Source organism: Macaca nemestrina, chromosome 6 (genome assembly GCF_043159975.1).
Source record: "Macaca nemestrina isolate mMacNem1 chromosome 6, mMacNem.hap1, whole genome shotgun sequence".
Classification (NCBI taxonomy): domain Eukaryota; kingdom Metazoa; phylum Chordata; class Mammalia; order Primates; family Cercopithecidae; genus Macaca; species Macaca nemestrina.
Window position 1 is genome coordinate 59,607,751 of NC_092130.1, and position 25,187 is coordinate 59,632,937.

At 35.2% G+C, this 25,187-nt stretch overlaps 1 protein-coding gene and 1 non-coding gene across 9 annotated transcripts in view; one reads left to right on the top strand and one right to left on the bottom strand.

Moving 5' to 3' along the window:
- The window catches only part of LOC105500037 (proline rich 16), a 317,629-nt gene that overhangs the window by 81,933 nt on the left and 210,509 nt on the right, over window positions 1-25,187 (bottom strand). For 5 of the 8 annotated variants that reach the window (XM_011772938.3, XM_071098556.1, XM_071098557.1 and 2 more), the window contains one exon: window positions 13,848-23,865. In XM_011772938.3, the coding sequence (XP_011771240.1) occupies window positions 23,110-23,865 (756 nt within the window). In that variant the 3' untranslated portion in view covers window positions 13,848-23,109. Of the gene's footprint in view, window positions 1-13,847; window positions 23,866-25,187 lie in introns of those variants that run through there. The other 3 variants (XR_011624744.1, XR_011624745.1, XM_011772936.3) reach the window with 2 other exon arrangements.
- On the top strand, window positions 4,000-4,143 carry LOC112423386 (U4 spliceosomal RNA). The gene has a single exon (XR_003013859.2). It is a non-coding gene; the product is annotated as a U4 spliceosomal RNA (small nuclear RNA).

Here is a 25,187-nt window from a genome sequence, read left to right on the forward strand (position 1 = left end):
GAACATGTAGTGTTTGGTTTTCTGTTCCTGTGTTAGTTTGCTGAGGAGGATGGCTTCCAGCTTCATCCATGTCCCTGCAAAGGACATGATCTTATTCCTTTTTATGGCTGCATAGTATTCCGTGGTGTCTATGTATCACATTTTCTTTATCCAGTCTATCATTGACGGGCATTTGAGTTGATCCATGTATTTTCTATTGTAAATAGCACTGCAGTAAACATATGTGTGCATGTGTCTTTATAGTAGAATGATTTATATTGCTTTGGGTATATATGCAGTAATGGAATTGCTGGATCAAATGGTATTTTCTGATTCTAGATCCTTGAGGAATCACCATACTGTCTTCCACAATGGTTGAACTAATTAGCATTCCCATCAAAAGTGTAAAAGCATCTCTATTTCTCCACAGCCTCGCCAGCATCTGTTGTTTCTTGACTTTTTAATAATCTCCATGCTGACTGGTGCGAGATGGTATCTCATTGTGGTTTTGATTTGCATTTCAGAGTTGAAAATGTAAATAAGGTTGTCACTTACAGGAGTCATACACAGGCAACCAATAAATTTCTATACCTCCCACTCCAAATCAATTTTGGCAAAAGGTAATTTTGATCGCAATACTTTCTTTCTCAGAATATTAAATTAGTTCAAATTATATATTTCACATTATGTTCTTTTATATTTGATTTTAATAAATGTTCTAATAAATTGCTCAATATTAATTATCAACTATAACAATCACACTTGGCATTTTGGCTATTTCTTTTAGTGAACTTAATATTGTGATTTAATATCATATTATAAATACATCAAGCACAAAGAAGAAATTGTTTTCCTGAAAAAAATTAAGTTACAGAATTTTTCCTTATAAATTGTTTTCTGATTATAAAATATCAAGTATATAAATCTAAGAACACTAGGAATTTTCATGTGTCTTGGAAATGTATCAAAACTTTGAACAGGGAGCAGTTTTCTAATATAAATCTGGTTTTTGATATAGGAGAACCACTTGGAAAAAGATTGCTTTGAAAGTTAAAGTGCGTTCACATGCTTTCATGGCACTCTAAATATATTCTTATTAATTAATTGTACTATTACATATTTAAATGCTCAAATTGTTATAGTAGCCATATACTATTAATCTTAACAATTATTAATCTTAAAATTATCATATAAAAAGATGTACTATGAAACAAACAGAAAAAGAGGAAAAACTACTGAGGAAAAGGCCTTGGTTCTAACTCTGGGTCACTGTGGAGCTATGAAAACGTGGGCAAGCTACTTACTGCCTTTCGGACTCAGATTATTTGTCCACAATATGAATGGTTTAATCACACAAGTTTTAAAATCAAAACTTCACAAATTTTCTGATTGTGAATTGCTGTTTCCCACACATAATATGGATTTTACTACTTTTCAAAATGGAGAACTATAAAGATCAAGAAAAAAATGTTTTCATTTTATATTTACTGTTTCTTATTAAAAAAAAAAAAATTCTTCTGTGTACCTGAAAACATGTCTGGATTAGTCAGGATGTTCTTTCCCTAGCCCATGAAAGGAAAGTTGAAAGCCTTGTATATGCACAGATTATAGATATACTATGCTACATTTATGTATCTAGGTTACAAGAGTCTGAAAAGAGATTTTACACATACGTGAAATTATGCAGTATTTTTATTTCTATGTCTGGCTTATTTAACTTAGAATTGTGCCCTCCAAGTTCATCCATGTTGTCACAAATGGCAGTATTTTCTTCTTTTTTAAGTAATATCTGTGTGTGTGTGTGTGTGTGTGTGTATGTGTGTGTTTATCTGTTGTGCCTCACAATATTTTATCCATTCATCTGTCCATGAGCCCAGGTTGTTTTCACATTTTGGCTATTGTGAATAATGGTGCAATGAAGACTGGAGGGCAGATATCTCTTCAAGTTACTAATTTTATTTCCTTTGGTTGTATATGTATATGCTAGGTCATGTGGCCGTTCTATTTTTAACTTTTTAAGAAACCTCTATATTGTCTCTGATAATGGCTGTACCAATTTATATTCCTAACAACAGTGTGCAAGGGTTCCCTTTTCTCAGTACTCTTGCCAACCCTTATCAATTGACTTTTTGATAATAGCAGCTAACAAGTACAAACTGATAACTCATTGTGGTTTTGATTTGCATTTCCCTAAATATTAGTGAAGATTAGTGATGTTGAGCACCTTTTCATATATCTGTCATTTGTAGGTCTTCTTTGGAAAAAATGTTAATTCAGATCCTTTCCCCATTTTAAAATTGGATTTTTTTTCTTTTACTATTGAATTGTGTTTCTTATATATTTTGAATATTAAACATATATGTATATACCTGTATTAGATATATAGTTCACAAATATTTTTCCCAATTTGTAGGGCTCCCTTTCATTTTGTTGATTACTTCCTTTGCTGTGCATAGTCCTACTTATATGTGGAATCTAAAAAATAAAATGAAAGAAAGAAGAGAAAAAGTCAAATACATAGAAATTGTACAACAGTGGGGAAGATATGTATAGATGTAGGTCAAAGGGTACAAACTTGCATTTATGTAGAATAAATAAGTCTAGAGATCTGATGTACAATAGGAAAACCATAGTTAATAGTATTGTATTATTGCATATTTTTTATTGTATATTGAAAATTTGCTAAAGAGTAGATTTTAAGTTATCTTACCACGCACAAAAGAGGTAACTACAGAAGGTGATGGATATGTAAAATTGCTTACATGTAGTAAGCATTTCACTATGTATACGTATACCAAAACATCATGTTGTATACCTCAAATTTATGTGATAAAAAAGTCTGAATTTAGCCCAGCCATTAGTGATATACAGAGCACTAACAACATACAATCAGAAACTTGTTAATTAGAGGAAAAATATAATACACAGGTGGTCAAATTAAGGCTAACATAATAACTGCCTTTCCTCTCACTTCAAATGTCCATGGGAGGGGCTCCATAGAGTAACATTCCTGGCCTCTCTCTGTAAATCCCTTATCCCTCCCTGTAAAGACAAGTGCAAGATATCTGGTGAATTTGGAAGAAAGGAAGATCATTCTTGGCTTAAGCCCTCCCCTTTGCAGATCATAGACTCTCTCGTGGACTATCTCTTATGCGCTACAAGGCTTGAATCTATAATAAAAGCAGGATTTTGTCCAGCACAGCTTCAGGCAGCTTCAGAACTGGTGGCCAAGTGGGTCCAATCCAGGAAAGATGTATCTATAGGACTATATGACCCAGATCACATATCTAAATTTTATGAGTAATAAAGTGACATACTGATTAATATCCTTCTGCTGAACATTTGGGTAAATCTCAGATAGTTCTTAATCAGCATAGAGTAGTAGTATTAATCTGGCAAGCTAAAATCATAGAAAACAGCACATTAGACACCTCATATTGTTTTCATTCCTCTATTCGGTCTTCATCCAATCAATCAGGAGAAAATGAAAGAGACAGACATGATTACGACTCTACACTGAGTCTATACTCTGGTGGGAGAAAACAGAAAAAAAACAAGTAAACTAGAAGTTAAACAATTGTAGTTGTGTTAGGCAGAATGATGGCTCTCCAAAGATGCCCACATTCTAATCCCCATAATCCATGAATATGCTGTTATATGGCAAAGGGGAATTAAAATTGCAGATGAAATAAAAGTTGCTAATCTACTAACCTTGAGATGGGAAAAAAATTTTTCTGCATTATCCAATGAGACCAATATAACAAGAGAATTTTAAATGTTGAAGAGGAAGGCAGAAGACCCAGAGTCAGAGTGATACAATGTGAGAAAGACTTAAGCAGTCTTTTGCTGCCTTTGAAGATGGAGGAACAGACCAAGGGCCAAGGAATGCAGGTTGCCATTAGAAGCTGGGGAAAAAAAAAAGGGAGTGGATTCTCTACAAAGGACCATAGCCCTATCAATTCTTTTATTTTAGTCCAGTGAAACCCATTTTAGACTTCTGTGTATAAGAATTATAATACAAACTTCACAAAGAGGCAGTATTATACCCACTGAGGTTTATCCAAGGTATGATTCTTGCTAATCGAAAACTTTTCTCAATATCTCACCATGATGACTTGAAGTCTGATATTTGACAATGGCAATTTCTAACAATCACCATGGGGCTGAATTTTAAAAATAATAATAATAATACATTTGTGCCCTTTTAAGCCACCAATCTTGTCATACTTGTTACAGCAGCAATAGATAACTAATACAGCAGCAATAAGTTCTATAGAGACATCTGTAATAACAGACTAGATTGTAACTTGGAGTGAGGTCGGTGAGCTACCATGCATGTGGTAGTTCAGACAAGCTGGCTAAAATTTTTAAAAATATTTCTAATTTTAATCCTTTTAGAGGGTCTATAAACTTTCTTGCTGTTCGCATGCCTCCATAATGAGTATTTTTTTTTCCACTGGATATTATGGGAAGAGTAGCTAGAGCCTATGAGGTTTTCAGTAACCAATAACAACTTTGAGATCCTCCCCTTTCCTCCCACTAAAATGATGATTTTTTAAAAAAGCCTTGTATGTACTGTGCACCAGCCGATTGTACCACTAGAGCTATGATGCTAAACATCACTAATCATCAAGAGAAATGTAAAATCATCAGGGAAATTCACATGATAAAAAGATATCATTTCATCCAAGTCAAAATGACTTTTATCAAACAGACAGAAAATAACAAATGCTGGCCAGGATACGGAAAAAGGGGAAAGCTCATATACTGTTGTTAGGAATGTAAATTTGTGCAGCCATCATGAAAAACAGTATGGAGAAGCCTCAAAAAACTAAAAGTAGAACTACCACATGATCCAGCAATCTCACTGCTGGTTATATATCCAAAAGATAGGAAATCAATATATTGAAGACATATCTACGCTCCTGTGTTTATTGCAGCTCACAATATCCAAGATATGGAATCAACCTAAGTGCCCATCATGGATAAACTGATAAAGAAAATGTGATATTTAAATACAAGGGAATATTATTGAGCAATAAAAATAATGAAATCCTGTCATTTAAAGCAACATGGATGAAGCTGGAGGTTATTATGTCAAGTGAAATAAATCACACACAGAAAGACAACTATCCCATGTTCTCACTCATAGGTGAGAGCTGAAAAAAACCTGATCCCATGAAGGCAGAGAGTGAAATGTTGGTTACCAGAGGCTGGGAAGGGTAATAAAGAGTAGGGAGGAAGAGGGTTTGGTTAACAGGTACAAAAATATAGCTAGATAGAAAGAATAAGATCTAGTGTTTGATAGACTAAGAGGAGACTATAGTTAACAATAATTCATTGTATATTTCAAAAAACTAGAAGATCTAGAATGGTCACAACATGAAGAAATGATAAATGTTTGAGGTGATGAATATCACAATTACCTAGATTTGATCATCTCATATTACATGCTTATATCAAAATGTCACATGTACACCATAAATATGAACAACTAATGTGTATCCATATAATTGTTTTTTTAAAAATAACATTGCAAAATAAAATTAAGAAGCTTAATTGCATCTTAAAAACTATATTTTGGAACGCTTACAATTAACATTAACCTGAGAGAAAAACACCGTACAGGGAAACATAAATTGTAACCCTTCCAAAATACAGATTGAAAGAACTTCATTGGAAAGAACTTGTTGATTGTAGGACTGTGTTTAGAGGTGCCTATAATTCAGACTCCATAATCATGGTAGAAACAGTATCCTTATTTCAAGATAGCCATGGTATTTCTCAATTGGTATTTGCTTCTATAAGCACAAGCATTTTACCAGTGCAAAACCCTCAAATACCATCAACTTGTACCAGGCCACTTTGAGTTTAAAAACAAACCATCACCAGAATAAATACTGTTTAAATCAAGCCATTGTTTGGTTTAAAAATATTATGCTAAGATCAAGGGATTTTATCTGGTGTTTCATGTTAATAAAACTGTTTCTTTCATTTTTTTTTCCAGAAAGAGCCCATAATATATAAAATTACATATAATTATAAGAATTTTTAAAAAGAATGTTCCAGGCCGGGCACGGTGGCTCACGCCTGTAATCCCAGCACTTTGGGAGGCGGAGGCGGGTGGATCAGGAGGTCAGGAGATCGAGACCGTCCTAGCTAACACGGTGAAACCCCGTCTCTACTAAAAATACAAAAATTAGCTGGGCGTGGTGGCGGGCGCCTGTAGTCCCAGCTACTCGGGAGCCTGAGGCAGGAGAATGGCGGGAACCCGAGAGGTGGAGCTTGCAGTGAGCCGAGATCGCGCCACTGCACTCCAGCCTGGGCAACAGAGCAAGATTCTGTATCATCATCATCATCATCATCATCATCATCATCATCATCATAAATAAATAAAAAGAATGTGCCAAAGAGTAAAGATAAATTCAGAACATATTTTGAACAAACAATAAAACTCTTTCCTGCAGAGACTTCCTGCAAGTTTTGGCATCATTTGTAGATGATCAATTAAGAATGGCCCAGGGATTCCACCATAACCAAGTGCTAATTTAAACTAAAGGCATTTAATAATGCTCAGGAACCTTCTTTAACTCTGCCCTCTATTTCCACAAACTCTTAAAAAAATTTAAGTTGTGCATGTACACTTAGTTTAATTCTGGTCTCCTTTGGTAGGATTGGGTTCTGAAACTGACATACTTAATCCACGAATATCTTTCTTTAATGTTTACATAATTTGATAATTGCTTTGTACACTTACTTCATAAAATTACAAGTGTCTCCTTTACACTTTCCCTTTTATTTCCTCAACATTAATAACATTTTTAGCTTTTCCTGTCTGACGTTTACTGGAATATTCATATATTCAAGTAAAGATGTTTTGAGGTAATTTCATGCAAGATATCCTAAGGAAATAATTTCCTGACAATTAAAATCCAACCAGGAGCTCATTACTGCTTTTATAAAAAGAGAATAAAAGCAACTAATCACCACTCTGTTGAAAAGTTGAGATAAATAACTGCTAGCCATAACTAGAGCATTTGATTTAACTTTAAAAGTTTTTGATAAATTCATTACCACGAAGAGGAACTTTTGTCTTTCATGTAACCTAAGATAAAGAGCAGGAGTAATGAACAACATTGACTACTTTATAGTAAATGCATGACTGGGAAAGGCAAATGTACAACCCTGAAGGCTACTAAATTTAGGAGATTTAACTGGGATGAGAAAGGTGTTTTCACTGTCAGAAATACTGACAAATTAGATAGTTATAATTTGTTACATTAAAAATCAAGACAAATTATTATGGTGAAAATATTTATCTTTTCATGTACACTGATCCTGTACAGAGAAAATATATACTTTTTTTTTTTTTCATTCTCAGAAGCTAAAAGCTAAACAGTAATTAAATGAGATGAAGACTTCTGTCTCACTAGGCCATTGGTTTACAGCCCACCACCCGGATCTGATCCCAGGATGTTTTCCCAGCTGACAAGCCTCATCCTCATATGCAAGAGAATTGCCCCTTCAGAGCACCTGGCAACTTTTTCATAGCGTGTTTCCCTTAAGGTTTTAATAAAAGAAATTCTCTTTACTAACAATTGAAATAATTGTCTTTAATTGTTATTTTCTTCTTCACCTATCAAGAATAGTGTCTTAACTCTTGAGTAGTGCAGAATAAATTTTCATTTAAGAGGGTAAATGGAAATTTCCTAGAGCTATGTCATAAATATCCTAAGAGACTCATGTGCTGTCTGTAAGAAACCATTATTAAAAACATGGAACATAACAGTCAGGCAGATTATACGGCTCTTCCTCCTTTAAAGCGTCATCTGTTTTTAAGTCAGTGAAACATTCCAGTTGTTGAAAGCCATAGAACATGTAGCTTACAATAGTTTTAAATGAACAGAACTTCCTTAGAGAGTTTATTTTTCCAAAAGTATCTAGAAGAGTTTCGGGACCCAATATGTGACAATCCCTCCTATTTGGGTCAGCGTTCTCCTCCCATGGAGGACTTTTGTAAGCCTGAAGTGTATTGGTAAGGTCACAAGCTTTGGAGCATATCAGAATTACGGTCATGGTTCTACTCCGTCCCGTAATAGCTGGGAGACTAGGGCAAGCAAAAGTAAAACCTCCAAGCCTCAGGCTCTTAGTAAGTAACTTTAATGGTGAACACGATGGCCTTCACAGTCCCCTAAGCTCTTCTAAATGTTAAATAAGACTACAAGCCTCTGACATCCCTTTTCTTAGAGCATTTAGTCTAGAAACCCTTCAATTGTAGATTTTCCTTGCTCCTTTGAGATGTAATTTTTCTCCCAGCCTCTTTCCAGTTTTACAACCTAGGAAGATCTTTCTCAATCTGGGAACCATTCCTTTGAAATGTAATCATCAAAAAAGATAGTGTCCCTATATATAAACTCCCTATATCCCAGTGTCTATCAGAGGGTAAGAGCTTAACTTTGATAAGTGGTCATTAGCAAACACAGATGGCCTAATCACATTGACCAACCTCCTTCCCACAATAGCTTACAGCAGCGGCAAAAACAGCCTGTCTTTTGTCTCCATGAAGTTGAGTTCAATCTTTCTCCCTTATTGAACTAATCTTATCTTGACACCGTTTGAATAAAATCTTTCTTGTCTGTTTAACCTGTCCTATGCAATTTTTATTTGAAAAGAGTTGTTATGGGAATTAAAGTAGCATATGTAAAATACTCCACATTGCATAAAATGGTTGCTTAATAAATGTTACTTTTTCTCAGACCCCTCTCTTTTGAACCACAGAATTCTCTGAATGGAGATCCTGGAAAACACAAAATGTCTCTTTTCAAAGATCAGGTAAAATGGTGTGATATGGCAGTTGAACAACTTAAAAAAAAATTCCTTGTGTGTTTGCTGTTTTGTTAAATGAAGAAACAGGCTGAAGGAGCATATCAGCAAGTTCTATTTCTATCCACCGAGCCGGCCTGAATGGTGTGCACATTAACGCCAATAACAATGACGGGACTTTGACGGCTGCAACCTGGCCAGAGAAAGCAAAAGGTCTTCAGCTCAAATATTAACATAAATTTCAAGCAGAGAGTGAAAATATGTCCCCAAAGTCAAACTGCTAGTTTCTTCTCTAGGAACTGACAAAAATCAAGAGGTAAGAATATCTACATGTCATTACATCAGGAGGCATGGTGATGACTTGCTTAGCAGCCATCAAATGTAAAATCGCGAAGTCCATCTTAATCTAAAGGTAATACAGAGTTAAACCAGAGAAACCCTTCTTTCAAGTAGTTCTTTGAGCACAAAAGAATAAAATTGTCATTTTCATTAATGTGGTGTCTTTCTCGTTATTATTTACTGGGATCATTTGTAAGGCCATTGGAAGCCATTTTTGTACCCATTTAATTAGACTACATGTCTCTGAACTTCGTTATATGACTGTTAAAGCACAATGATGAAAGATACAATGTGAATTTTTGAGTAAATGTGTTTTTTCAGAGGTTCATTTTCTGTTATGCAATAAGCAACTAGTGATGTACCAAGATCTTTGCTGTTAGAATAATTCATATTTTTTAGGCTCTCATGTGTTACAATTTTTTTTCTATCCACATCATCCTGTACCAGGCTCCAGTTCAAGTTTATTAACTGACAATATTTATTTCTACCAATAATTACTACAGAGTCAGAGAAGAGCACTGTGAATTGTTTATACTTATTGCTATCTTTCGTATTAACTATACATTCAAATATACATAATGATCATAATGATTATAATGTTGTTGTTATTAACTTATATCCTGAATGTCAGAAAATGACTTTTATTGCCTTAGCTAGAGACCACAAAAACATGAGAATAAATTAAAATTAAAATTTTGTTAAAGCCAGTGTGGAAAATATAAGCTGATTATAAAGAAAAAACATAATGAACAGAAAATATCATTTGGATATTTGATATTGAAGAATATCATTTTCCTGAACACTGAAAATTGACTTCTATTTCCCTAGAATAAAAATTTAAAAGATGAACAGATAAAGTTTTTAAAAGCACATGTGGAACATACTAAGATATATATGCTTATTATAATTTGTCAACATGATATACAGAAAAAATTTGAGGGATATCATGAAGAATATAACATTTCTGACAATGTTGGGATATTTTATTGGATAGTTTAGCTTAACTGCACCATCAGAATATCTGAATAAAAGCTATAAATGAATAATTTTCATATAATTAACATAACATTATATATACATAATCATTTCAGAATTACTGATACCTAAGCATATTACTGATACCTAAGCAATATTCTTTGAATGCAAAATATTAAGACTTCACTCTTTTTAACAATTTATTGTTGAAATGTATTCTCGTTTTTTTACAATGGACACTGAGCCAGTGAATCACAGAAACTTTAAGTGTTAAAGTAATGCATGGAAGTCATATACTTCCCACTCTAAACTAATCTTAAATGGATCTCTAGCCCAGGAATTACTTTTTAATACTATATTAAATTAAAAAAAGGTTTTAATGCTCCACATAAGCTTTTTAAAATATAAATTTCTAGTACATTCTTGTCTTTTACACATATGGTGAAAAAAACGCATAATAGGCTTCATAAGTACTGATTCTATGCTGTCTCAATTAGGATAAAATAATAACAGATGTGCCATTCTCTGTATTGTGTTATTTAATTATTGTTAATTCTGCTGATATACTAGAATCACCTGGGTCATTTGAAGTCTACTGATGTCTGAAGCCACCATAAAGAGATTCTGATTTAATTGGTCCAGCTTGGGAAACAGGGTGTGAAGCTTCCCAAGTGATTCTGATGTTTAGAGAGGATTATGATTCATATTGGTATATAACAGAAAGCAAAGAAATAAGGCTCATGAGTTTTAAAATACTCCTGAGTACATTGGTGCTCTAGTTTCTATACCATAAAATGCTAAGAATTTTTAGAACATATATTCTTAGATTTGCTCATCTCTCCATCTGGAAAATAAAATCGTGTTCTCTTTGGTGCAAATAGTACAACATTTATATAGAAACCCTGCATTCTTTCAGGTTTGCAACACGTCCTTAGGCCAGGAAAGGAGGGAAAAGAAGAAAACAACCTCAAGCCAATGATGTCAGTTTCCCACACTCATAGAAACCAGGCCTCCCCTCCACCCATCTCTGCCCATTTCCAAGATTCCAGATTGGATGGGAACTCAGTTTTTCATAGCACTATCTGCTCAGAATCTAGAAGGATCTTTTATCCTTCTCCACCACCAACAAAATTTTTGTTTTCCATACCCCTTTTTTAAAGAGCTCTTTTCTACAGTTTAGAAAGGAGCCTGTGTTCTCTTAAGAGAAAGGCTTCTTATGTTAACTTCTGTGTTTGAATTTTGACAGTGGAAAAACAAAGAAACAAAAGCCCAAAATTCTGTTTGTCTACCTAAGTCCAGCTGTATCTTCAGTATCTAAATCATTACAGAAAAGCTCCCAAAATACCTAGAGACAGCACATACTGACAAATCCAATTTCATCTCTGTGTACAAAGAATTGGGATATATTATGTAATTGGCAGCTATTTATGTGGGATTTAAATTATAAGAAATCCAGAATAACTTTCCTTATTTCATGGATTAGGAAATCTATGAGGACTAACCTTTATAACTGCATGCTAAGTAAATGTCACACTTTTTAACTATCAATAAGAAAACTCTCACACAGAGAACCACAGACATAAAAATAGTATTTTCAAATCTCACTCCAATCTCTTCAAACATTGCAAGGAACAACACATTAAACAAAAGCAACAGACAAAGCCATGAGAATAGGAAAAGATAATCAATAAAGCACTTTACATCTGATTGTTCATTCTATGAATTCAGTAAACAAATACATATTGGGATGGCAGCTGTATCTTTACCAAAGTGATTTCATCAAACACAAAAGAAAGAATGCTGTGTATTCAGTGCACATGACGGCACTCCACAGGAAATGAAACAACATGAGGCTTCAGTTCACTAGGCTTAGAAAATAAATTTGATGTAAATGCTGAACATAACCATACTAAAACTATTAGAATTTTCTCACTGGGCAGAAAACTCATATAACTTTGTGTGTTTATTCCAGTAAGTGGACAGGTTTAGGATGGTTTAAGGAGAATGCCATCTGTACAATTCCAGTTGCAAATTGTATTTATCTCTTATATTTTTATCTTTGTATCTGACATGGAGATCATTTGCCAGCAGGGAGTACTCATTCTTGTCCCACCTACATCACCATAGTGATTGGGATGGGGTTTAGCATGAGATGGATCTTTAAATGCATGAAACTGAATGACTGAATATAAACCTAACTAAAAGCCTCATCCTCATGGGAACATTTATACAAGGGACCTGTCTCAGAAATCCTTCTTATCAGCTATTTGCTTCTGAGAGGAAAAAGCAACTTTTTCTCCACATAAAGTCAGTCAAAGTAGAGACTATCTTCAAATTTGTTTTCCTTTCAAACTTGTTTAAAAAAAGTAAACATAAATATTATAATCTAAGTGATAAAAGTGTAACTAAATCTTCATGCATTAATTTAAGGGCCTAACTTTTATTTTATTTTCTTGGTTCAGGTCAAATTTTAAGTACAATATATTAATTGCTTATTTCTTTCATAAACATTTTTATTTATTTATTTAAATAGATAGGCCGGGCGCGGTGGCTCAAGCCTGTAATCCCAGCACTTTGGGAGGCCGAGGCGGGTGGATCACGAGGTCAGGAGATCGAGACCATCCTGGCTAACATGGTGAAACCCCGTCTCTACTAAAAATACAAAAAACTAGCCGGGCGTGGTGGCGGGCGCCTGTAGTCCCAGCTACTCGGAGGCTGAGGCAGGAGAATGGCGTGAACCCGGGAGGCGGAGCTTGCAGTGAGCCGAGATCGCGCCACTGCACTCCAGCCTGGGCGACACAGCGAGACTCCGTCTCAAAAAAAAAAAAAAAAAAAATAGACAAAACATTTATATGTATTTATCAAGTATAACATGTTTTGAAATATGTATGCATTGTGGAATGGCTACATTGAGCGATTTAACATATGCATTACTTCACATATATTTTTTGTGGTGAGTGTATATTTCTTAATTTCATTTTCCACTTCCTCTCCTTCTTTTTGTTGAGCACTTTCTGAATATGTTACAGCATTTTACATCATTAGCTCAAATTTTCTTGCTTACCTCTTCTGAACCAAGATTCAGATTCTAACACACCACTTTGTAGCAGTTCATCTTCTCTAGAGAACCACTTCGTTGGAGGAAATAGGAATATAATTTATCTCAAATGAGGAAACTTACATTTCTGTGCATGTGTTTTCACAAGTTTATTCAGCCTATTAAGAGGTCAATAAAGTGAAGGAATTCAATTTAATCATTTTACATTTCTTCGACTTTATTTACCCTATAGTTTCTTGTTAGTAAAAGTAGGTATGGTAAGTGTTGCCTTTAATAATAGTGCTAATTTAAGAAAATATGCACACTACAAAATTATATTTATTTAATTACCAATTATTTTTTCTCTATATATTTTTGTTTTGTTTGTGAATTTTTACCTGTGTTGTACTCATTATACCACTGTGGGTTTTTTTGGTTTTTTGTTTTTTGTTTTTTTGAGATGGAAACTCACTCTGTCACTCAGGCTGGAGTGCAGTGGTGGGATCTCGGCTCACTGTAACCTCCGCCTCCCGGGTTCATGCCATTCTCCTGCCTCAGCCTCCCGAGCAGCTGGGACTGCAGGCGCCCGCCACTACGCCCAGCCTTTTTTTTTTTTTTTAGTAAAGACGCGGTTTCACCATCTTTGCCAGGCTGGTCTCGAACTCCTGACCCCGTGATCCACCCGCCTCGGTCTCCCAGTGCGCTGGGATTACAGGCATGAGTCACCGCCCCGATTTTATATATATATATGGTTAGAATAGATTTTTTTTACAAGTTAGGATAAGATTCAGATAAATGGTGAAAATCTACAGAGCAAGGCTTACAAAACGAAGTTATTTCAGGCTGGGTCACAAGTCCAGGAAAAGGTGCAGCAAGGCATGTCAGGGGAACAGTAATTAGACTACTCAGGTGGAGCAGCCTTCTCAGGTTTGGGGTCGCTAGATTGGGAGATTATAAAGATAGACTTTGAGGTGTTTTTGTTAGGACTGCTAAGCCCAGAGGTAAGAATTTTAAATAGCAGACAGTCCTAAACCATCAACATTTTTGGATTGAGATGAAATGGTGAGAGGAAATTTTCTCTGTTGGGTATTGGCAGGATGGAGTAGAAACTAAGGCAAGAGGTCAAATGAGCAGGCAGGTGGCAAATGCAACTTTCAGAAGGGAGACAACAAAAGCCCATCTGAGGAGAGTCATTGGGAATGACTTTACAAAGGAAGACATGGCAAAAAGTTAAAATTACTTAGATTTAAAAAAAAATGAGAGATTGAAAAGCTAACTATAGCTGAAATTTGGAGTTTAGGTAATCAGAAAAATTACTGAGAAGTCATATGGAGGAGCTAATTTTAATTCCCTAATAACCGATAGATATGTCCACTTAGAAAAAGAAACGTTTTATAAACTCAGAACTTCAGTACTGTATTTTCAACATCACATAAGATAGTCATTATTTGATACAACTATAAAGTTTTTAAAAGAAGATAAAATAAATCAATCCAAATACTCCTTTTTTGTCATAAAGAGTGGTTTGAACTGGTAGAAAATAATAGTTCCAGATGATATTTTTGGACTTTTATTGGCAATATTCATACTGGTGAATGTGTGAAGCCATAAATCACTGTAACCATAGGACTCCAGTTCTCAGTCCTTTTGAAATGCCCTTCACTGTAATATGTATTCAGATATATCACAAACTTTTATTAAAGCAGAGCAGTAGTTAATGCTTGGTCAGAATTTTTAAAATATCACTGATAAATTAAGTTTTAAACCATAAACCTAGACTTTTTTAAAATAAAAGATGATTTATTCTTATATGAATATTTTTAGAAGATGCAAAGATTACTAGTGTATTAGACTTTAGTTTCACGAATTATATTCTAAATACATTTATTCATGTGCTATTACATGTTATTGTAATTAAAACTAGGCTACACTTGTCAAAACAGTTTAATAAACCATACTTTTTGGTTCAGTTTTCTTAGAATTTTATCATGTTCATTTGCTGACTTCTTAATTCACAAAATATAATCCATCAAAAATGAGACTTCTACAAATGAATCGGCAAGGTTCTAAGAAAATCATTAGGCTTACCTGATAATATAAACTACAAAAATATCTAAGTAAAGTGATTACTTTATAAATAAGATGAAAACAACATCATTAGCATCAACTAAGGCAAATAAAAAATAATCCACCATATTAACAAAGAACACGAATAATTTGGTAAGAAGTATCACAAATTAATAACAATGATTTGTATTTGTTCAAGGTTTTACTCTTAGAATTTTCACATTTATTAAGTAATTAGGGCCTCATAACAACGTGTTGTCGGGTGGTGTCCTTCAGAGGAGGAATGCAGGGGAAATTGTTAGGAAACTGAGTGGTAATAGAAGATATACAATTAATGTTACTAGAGAAATACATATTTAGAAATAAAATGTGTGAAACCACGTAATTTGAGGAATGAGTACAGGACCAAGACTTTGTGAAGGATTAGATAAAATTAAACAGGGGTAATACATATCATTTCTATAAATGTTACTGCAAGAAAGACATGGGTTGAGAAAGAGTTGAAGTTTGAGTAAATAAACAGAAAATACAACTGACCTTAACTATGTGTGTAACCCATTCTGTGTTAGCAGAAGAGCTTTTATCCCATGCAAATAACACAGTAAAATTTAAAGCAAAGCATTGAGGAAATAATAATTTCCTATGAGAACATACATAGTCCAGTTAGCACCAATCTAGAATATATTATAAAAGTTTGGGACATGTTTCTGACCTCTGTAAAGAATGAAATAGAATAATTTAGTGGCTCTGTCTATTCAATAACTCTGAAGGTTGCAGACTTGTTGAATCCTGAAATTGCATATCCATGTTGCCTCATCCATTTTGCATTTCAGCATTGCTGTCTAGGAAAGAACTAAAGCTTGTAGTCCCATTGCCTTAGAAGTTCATCTGGGGTTTGTGTAATTGTAGCATCCTTCTGTTGATATTGTTTATTACATTGTAATGGAGGAGTCCTGGTAATCTCAAGATTCCAGGTGACCCAACATACTTAGTGACCCAACAGCCCCATTAGGTAGAAAGAGTGGCACCGTTATCTATACTTTAAACGAAATTTCAAACCTGGTTGAGTAATTCTCTCAGGAGCACTTAAGATCTGGGAGGAACGCCAGGCGCAGTGGCTCAAGCCTGTAATTCCAGCACTTTGGGAGGCCGAGATGGGCAGATCACGAGGTCAGGAGATCGAGACCATCCTGGCGAACACGGTGAAACCCCGTTTCTACTAAAAAATACAAAAAAAACTAGCCGGGCGAGGTGGCGGTCGCCTGTAGTCCCAGCTACTCGGGAGGCTGAGGCAGGAGACTGGCATAAACCCGGGAGGCGGAGCTTGCAGTGAGCTGAGATCTGGCCACTGCACTCCAGCCTGGGCGACAGAGCGAGACTCCGTCTCAAAAAAAAAAAAAAAAAGATCTGGGAGGATCGAGACTCAAACACAGACTTTCTTGTTTCAAATCGATATTTTGATCCTAATATATTGTAGTCCAGATTAATATTATATATACATATATCATAATTTACATCATCATGGTCCTAAATTTCTGTAGTACATCATGATATTTATTTGGCTATTCTGGAGAGATTAGTATCTTCAAATTAGGTTTATGTAATATTTGGGGGACAATTCATTTAGGAACCTAATTATAATTGAAAGATTATTTATTCAGAAACTTGCCAACTGAAAATTTAGTATGAAATTCTAAAGTGTTTAACTTAAAAATGCCTGTTGGTGACTATTCTCAGATAGAATTCAAATATGGTTGTTAAAATTTGTAAAAAAAAAAAAAAACCCTCAATCCTCATCATACTAAATGTTGTTAATTCCTCCTGCTAAGCTTTTAGCAGAGTTATAGTAGATTCATTTGTATCTGTGTTTAAAATAAAATGACATCCTAGTTTATGGTGAGATGAAGTGAGCATGAGGTAATACAAAAAGAAAACAAAGTCTTCAAGAGTCTATAAAATATTCAGACACTAAAAAATTACCCCTTTGAAACTGTGATGGCTATGACTTGGGCCCACACCCATATGCAGATCTCCTTCCATTTCTGGGCATATGGGGACTACAAAAAAGCCATGTGACTAGTTTTGGCCAACGACACATGCAAGGGCGTCAAAGCACCAATCTTTGGTGCATAAATCTTAACTGATGTAAAAGCATCAATAAGATTCTCCAGGTGCCCCTTACTATGTTGTGATGATCCTCGATGAGAATGTTGGATTCCCAGGGTCAACAGTCTTTACCAATGAATAAACCATTTGAGAGACTCCTGCTCTGAAGATTCTCCCAGGTTCAGGATGAACTCTGACAGAGTTCATAACAAAGAATTCAGATGTTTCTGAGATACTGGAGTTATTTGTTACCATAGCATATAGCCTAGTCTATCTTGGCTAACACAGAAATACGTTTATTTTTCTATCTTATATCTCCCAACAGCCTTCTAAGGCAAATTCCAGAAAACGATGACTTTCAACTCTACAGATTACCTGTACACAATGCAGGATCGATGTTTTAGGTGCTGCTGAAAGATAGTAAAGAATATGGATTGTGGAGGCAGACTGCCTATCTTATAATTCCGCTTGACCACTTACTGGCCCTAAGATCGTGGGCAACCAGTTTCCAAAACCGCAGTTTTCTCATATGTAAAATGTGGATAATAATTGTGTCCAAGACATCGGGTCGAAGGAAAAAATGATGTTATGAGGAAATGTTTTATATTCACGTAAAACCCTTAGAAGAGTGTTTAGAATAAAGTAAGCCCTTGATAAGGATTAGATAGCATGTATCTTGCTGCCATGAACCCTGACCCACTTGAGGCACACATTGTTTTATTTAGCTGGTCTAAAATCCCTTTGAGTGGTTAGGATAATTGACAATTACATTATGAAATACAGGGAAATCATATCCATAGCCTAATAACAAAAGTATAGGAATGCTTTTATTAGAGAGAGTTTTAATGCACTCTTTAGAGGTTCCATGGAGTACATCTATTGCTACTTTTGGCTTTAGGGGTCAATGTTAAATAGATGAAATTCACAAGTGAAACACCAGTGTATGATAGTGACAAATTCAGGGTCAATGGCATAATTCTATGGAATCAGAACTTCTTAGGGAAAAGATCCAAAATAATAGTCTTTGAACTTAGAGAAAAAAACTAAAAGGTGAAGCCACTGGTAAAATACATGAGAAAATGAGGCTTGCATTATTCAGCAGCTCGTTCATTTTAGATGGTAGCTAAATTGCCTGAAATCCCTTTCATATTCTGCAAAGATCAAACACATTAAGAATGTCAAAACAACATTAGGTAACCCCTTTCAAGCGTCAAAATAACTGATCGAAATAAAGGAAAGATTTACAAAGTTTGGGGCTATGAAGAACACAATTAAGTGGCAATACTGTGGAGAGAAAAAGCATGGTGAGTCATGCTGGCAGCACAAAATGCCAGCCCAACACTTATCAAGGGGAAAATTTTGGCAGAATATTGAAACTGAGGTCTGGAATTAGTCCGTTTGTAAATAAGTGTACTAATTCCTATGTTATGTATTAGTATTAGAGATATGTTAAGTTTGAGAAAGAAGTTAATATTAGTCTACCTATATTTGATGAGTCTAGAAGTTATAAATTATAAGCAATATTTCCTCCTTATTTTCCCTTTGTCTTACACAATTCCATACCCCATGTCAGCTTAACCATATTTTAAAAAGAGAGTTATTTGTAAAGCTTCTTTATATTACACTTCAGGATGTTTTTTCTCCAATAGATCAGAATGATAAACAAGTGCTTCAAATGAAATGACAGCTTTCATAATTGCTACTCCATGAAGATAAGACTAACTGCAGTTTTATGTTCAATACTACTGTGTGCCTTAATCATAGCATCACATCTGCCATTATTTCAGAATCATGTTACTTGAAGAATTCGAAAACTCCAAAATGTTTACTGTAAACATTTAAATGTGTCATAGCTACACATTGACCCAGAAAATGTGATGTGATTTTGTGAAAATGTCTAGTAATTGTCCGATGCTGTGCACTTTATCTACTTTCATGATATGGCTTTTTATAGAACTTTATTGCTCATAAATCATTTCCCCACTTAGAAATCATCAGTGTTTCATCAAAGTACCTTGCAATGTAATCTTTTGCTACAACTTGGAACATAGGTTATAGCAAGATGTGCTGCCAACAGAGAATTAGAAGCAACAAACAAAATCGTCAGGATAATTACAAGACTCAGCATCGCATCGTCACATACAATCCATGGAAAAAAATTCAGTCAAGGCAGTGATTCACGACTTGATCACACCATTCCTTGTGCAATTATATGCAGAACTAAATGCAGACCTTTCTTCATGGAGCACCCAGAAAGAGCTATAATTAAACTTTGTAGATTCAAGGTCTTGTATAGTTTCAGAGACTGTGAGTAGCTGCTATTCCGGTCATGCTCATCTGTCCACAGAAAGCTATATCAACTGTATCGTATTCCTTTATTCATTGAATAATTAGGATGCAGTTATAATTCAAACACAGGATAATTGAGGTTAATTAAACCACTTCTGCTAATAGTAGATTCATTTCTTCCAATATTATTCAATGAATGAGGGAAGAAATTGATATAATAACATAAATTGGAAGAGTGAAAAATTTGTTTTTGTATGCCCTTGTATTTTTGTGAAGATATTTTTAGATTTCGCTTAAGCATGACCTTAAAAATGTGTTTTATTTCCCTTTACAACTGCTACAACTATTGGTAGGTGGAAGATAACTTTGATCAATTTTTATTTTCTTTTCACCTTTCATCAGTAGAAATACAATAAACTCCAAAAATGGGAAAATCTTTGTCTAAAGTAAAAAAAAAAAAAGTGTATTCCAATTTAATTAATGAGTACCATGCCTTTTGAAATATGCCCTATTTTTACAGTATGAATGGAGATTATCATAAGAAGTGTATTACCATTTTACATTTTGTGGAAACGTCACCTTCAAAGGAGTATGAATGCTGGCTCTGTGGTAAACACTATGTGTAAATAAAAGTGTTCAAATGCACATTGTTACCAAAATGCAGTCTCAAGTATTTGAGGAAAACATTTCTGTTTATGGTCTTTAGGAAGAGGAAGTATGTACTCTATTTTATGATGATTTAATGGATGATGTGTAGAGCTTGCACTTCAACATTTACATTTTGAAAGCAATGTTGGCTGATTACAAAAACTGTGCTGCCACTTATGACATTTTAATTATAAGTTTGCAGGCAAATATTATGATGCTCTATGTTAACTGCTTTCTGTTTTACAAGTTTGTATATATGTAAAACTATAACTAAGTTCCAATGAATGTGGCAATATCATCACTTGGGCAAGAAAACATATTGGTACAATATATTCCATGCATTAATAAAAAATGAAACAGCATGGAGTAAATAAATTCAAAATAAGTCCTAAGACTGCTGTAATCTAACATTAAATGTTGATTATGAATAAACTATCATAAAAGAGTAAGGTCCTTATTAGCAAGGTCAAAACTATAACATTTGGGGGATGGTATTTAACTCAGATTTCTAAGCCAGTAGTTAATTATTTATGTGTTGAATAAAAACAAATGTAGTTTTGGTGTATGTCGCCAATCACACAGAAAAATATAGTCTTTCATGGAGAAGGTTTGCCTATACTTAGAGAAAGAGAAATGGATTTGGAACTCTGCGATTGTTTCTAGGCATCTGGCTCAATGTCTTTACTCAACCAACTTGAATGTTTCAATTTATTCATCTTGCTTTATTGCAAGGAAATTATCTGTTCTGTGGGTGATGTGTCGTTGCTAGAAAGCTCTACCTTGGGATCAGGTTTGGATCCCAGACATCGAAAAGTGTCACAGTATTAAACTATAGGTTGATTATTAGGTCACAGTAACTGGCGGAAGACGAAAGATGAATTGAAGAAAGAAAACTGCATGTTTTCTACAACTGTGTATAATATTGAACGGTCTAGCTCTTGATAGACATGTGAAACGAAGTAATTATTTAACCCTAGAAATATGATAAAACCCTGGCTTTATTTATATCAAGACTAAATGCATGCATTGAAAAGTTAAGAACACATTATTTTGGTATTTAATAAGTCTATTATTTATTTACTTGGCTCATATCTATTAAACTTCTTAATAATATAGATAACAAATTTTAGATTATGGCCTTTCTTGATTATGGATCTATGTTTTGTAACTTTCCGATTATTATATGTCTGATTATTTTGCTTTCATTATCTTCATGTCCAACATCTATGAAACATAATGCATGCTGAGTAAATATTTAACATGACATTCTGTTTTTTACTCATTTGATTGTTCCTTCAAAAGAGAAGGCCTATTTTCTTTTTGTATTCCATCTAAAATATATAATCATTTTTAATAGGAAGCTGTCAAAAACACTATTTAAATTACCATGATCTAGCTTGAAAAAGGCAAGAAAGAAATATGATTGAAGGCTACCTCCCTGTGCAAAGATTACAATTTTGAGAGCAAAAGCCAAATATTCATAAAAGCCATCGGATTCTGTATCAAGTTGTGCAATAACTACATTTCCACAAAAGATGACTCCCTCTACTCTTACCACTAAATGAATCAATTTTGTTTTCAGGAACCTGTCCTCATCATAACTCTAGGGGAGAGAAACTCATTTCCAGCTCCAGGACAAAATATCTCATCAATTGAAATGAATGCAATTGGAAGTTAAATTTGGCCCACGCGTGGGTAAAGTTTCTTAAGCTGGTAGATAAGACTGAAGAGGAGGATTTTTAGTTGATGTTAGAAGGAAAGATTCCTTCTCTTTCTTTTAGAGGACAGCAACAGCCCACGGTATCTTTCAACTCTGAGGGGGAAAAACTTATGCCCAATGCTGAACACCTCCTGATACCAGAAGCATTCAGATTTCCCCCTATAATTCTCCTGTAAATGTGGGTTCACTTGCGGAGGCAAAGAGTTTGCTAATGCAGGAGGCAAAACACCCTACAGCCTCAATGTAATAGTTTAGGGTCCATCCTGGAAGAATGCTGAGTATGAGGAGGGCTTGGCAACATAGGGAGAGTTCGACAGAAGGCTCTTGAAGTACCAAATGGAAATATAAAATATGTAGTGTGTAAATTTCTATTTATGATGTGGAATATGATATTGCATTTAGAAAATTCTGATATACACTCACTGTAACTTCTCCAAACTCTGTCAGATTTGCTGCCCATTTTGAGGAATGTTAAATGAGATTAAATGAACCACTACTTCAGTTTAATTCTGAGGAACATTTGGTTTTGTCATTATTTACTATTGTTTATTGATTTAACAGTATTTCCACAGACCAAAGTATTTTATTACATATATAGCTGAGCACGTAATTCATAATTGTATAATATAGAAAATAAACTTCTTGGTATTGGCCTCAGCATTTAATAATGAAAAACTAGTGACAAACATCTTTAGAAAAAAATAATAAAATAGTCCTTCAGTATTAAAATTTCCTAGTAAAAAGCATTAGATCAAAGTTAAGAATATGACATGTTAATGCATAGATGACTTAGGCATAAATAAAATGAATCAAATCCCAGCTCTTATAGTAAATCAAAATAGGTGAAATCTGCAGGTTCACAGTTTGTCATAGGTCAATTGCAAAAACAATGCATTCGTATTTTTCATCATTCTGAGGTTTTTAATGATACAACATTTAAAATAATGCATACCCAGGATATAAGCAATGTGCTGCATACTTACCAGGTGATTTTTATGCCACTTTGCTGAATGCAGGATTAATATATTTGGGCTTTTTATTGCTTGAGTAGAAAGTGCTCGTTACTTATTATTTTATGTTTATAATATAGAAAATTAAAAAAAAACATTTTTTTTAATGGCATACATCACACGGTTGTAGTGGTTGATTTCCTCAAGATCGTCTTCTGTGGTTTTGGTGCAGTGGGAGGAGGCACAGTTGCAGGTCTGACAGGGGGGAAGCTGTTACTGTGGCTTATTCCCATTCCCCCATTTTCTAGTGGGAAAGGAGGGAGATGGGGTGGAGGAGGGAGGGGAGGGCCTTGGTGAGGAATCTTTCCTGGTGGGTGGACAGGTTCGCTGTGTAAGTGGACCTCCCTGTTTTTTATGTTATACCGGGTATCACAGTCAGGACAATAGCCATGGTACTGTACTTTTTCATTGAACCGAACTCGTTCTCGAGGCCCTGCCTGGGGACATCTGTCTTTTTCAGGTCTATGCATCAGAGGCTGAACTGGAGCCTTGTCCAAGTTACTGTTGGGTATGCAGCAGATATCTCCATTTGGAATTTTGTTAGGTCCACCTGGTAAGCCTCCATTTCGTAGAAGGGTGCCATTGGTCTTTACGGGATTGGCAGTTGGAACCACCCTTTTGAGGTCTTCACACTTCACAGGTGTCAACCGTGGCGGAGGTGGTGGAGGGTTTGGCTTTCTCAGGACCGTGAGGATAGCAGATGGGTGTGCTGGGGGTTTAATAAGCGGTGCATTAGCCTGCACTTTGATCTTCTCTAGGCTGGAGGCTGTTGTGCCACTTGAGCTACTATTCAGCGTGTCCGTTTTGGAGCTGTCAGTCATCTCATCCTCCAGCTGTAGGTCAGAGGTCAGGGTGTCAATCTGGTCAACCACCTGGTGGAAAGGACAAGGTAATTGTTTTGAAGAATGACCCAAACAAAGTATACTAGAAACAATGTCTTTTTGTCTAGGGGAAATCTGCTATGGGAGCTTTAACTGATATTGAACTGAGCATTCCATTGTTGCTTGATGTTTTCAGTCAATAAATTTACAGAATAGTGACCATCACACAGAGGACCAACTGTTTGATAACATAATTTCACATGCCTAGAACATAACATATGATTTATATATGCATTCTATTTCTGACTCTGATATACCCACCCATAAAATACGAAACCTGATGCAGAAATATAACTGATGTTTTAAAATAATCAGAAAGTGCTTCCCTTCTGCTTAACATGTAGAAAGCTGTAGGAGAACATTGCTTCCAATCTTGAAATAAGAAAAAAAAGATCATCTGCAAAATCATAACTTTTCTTGAGACCAACAGAGACCTGACCTCACAAGGCAACCAAATGAACTGAACTGTCAAGAGTTTCAAGCCCTCTGAGGACATACAGAAGACATCAACTGTTCAACCTTTAGAAAATCACAGGAAAAAAAGCAGCAACCATCAGAGTGGGTAAAGAAAACAACTAAAACTTTGATGACTAATTAAAGGTTGAATATGTGCTATTATGACAATTTAGAATCCTGGGAAGTCTCAGACACAGTAACATCTGTACTCACTCATGGCCTCCTTTTCACAGACCTCTCAGGCTGAGAGGAGAAAAGAGACGGAAGAGAGGCCCTGTTGGGCACACAGGCACAAAACCCCATCCACTTCCCAGACTGTTCTTCCTTATAAAGCAGAACCTTTACTGGTGTGTTAGCAAGAAACCCTCCAACCTGTAAGATACAGGCAACGATCTTTTGCTTCTGAGAGAGGGTAGAAGCAAAAGCTGTCTCACCTTGCAGAAAGGGAAAGAAAATTATTTGGGCCCAGGACGCTAAACTAATAAAAAGCAGACGTTTACTATCACTGGGGGAATGACATGAAGTCACATCAGTCAAGGGCTACTACAGGCACCAGGCAGAGGGGCCAGGGACTCAGATAAGGCTGGCAGAGGCATCAGAGCATAAGACAGGTCATCACCCATGTTAAGGAGAAAGGTTGTGAAGACAGGAACATTGAATGGAAGTATCTTAGACAATGCAGTTCTAAGGAGAGTTTGGCAAGGATATTGGGGAGTCTGACATCTCCCATAACAGGGCTACCTTAGTGTCTCTGCCCTGTTCAGTCATTGGCTGGGAGCAGCAGTGTGGTCACTGCTGAAATGCTGGCTTTTAGAGTACAACATCAGGGTCCTCAGTCATTTACACTCTGCATTCAG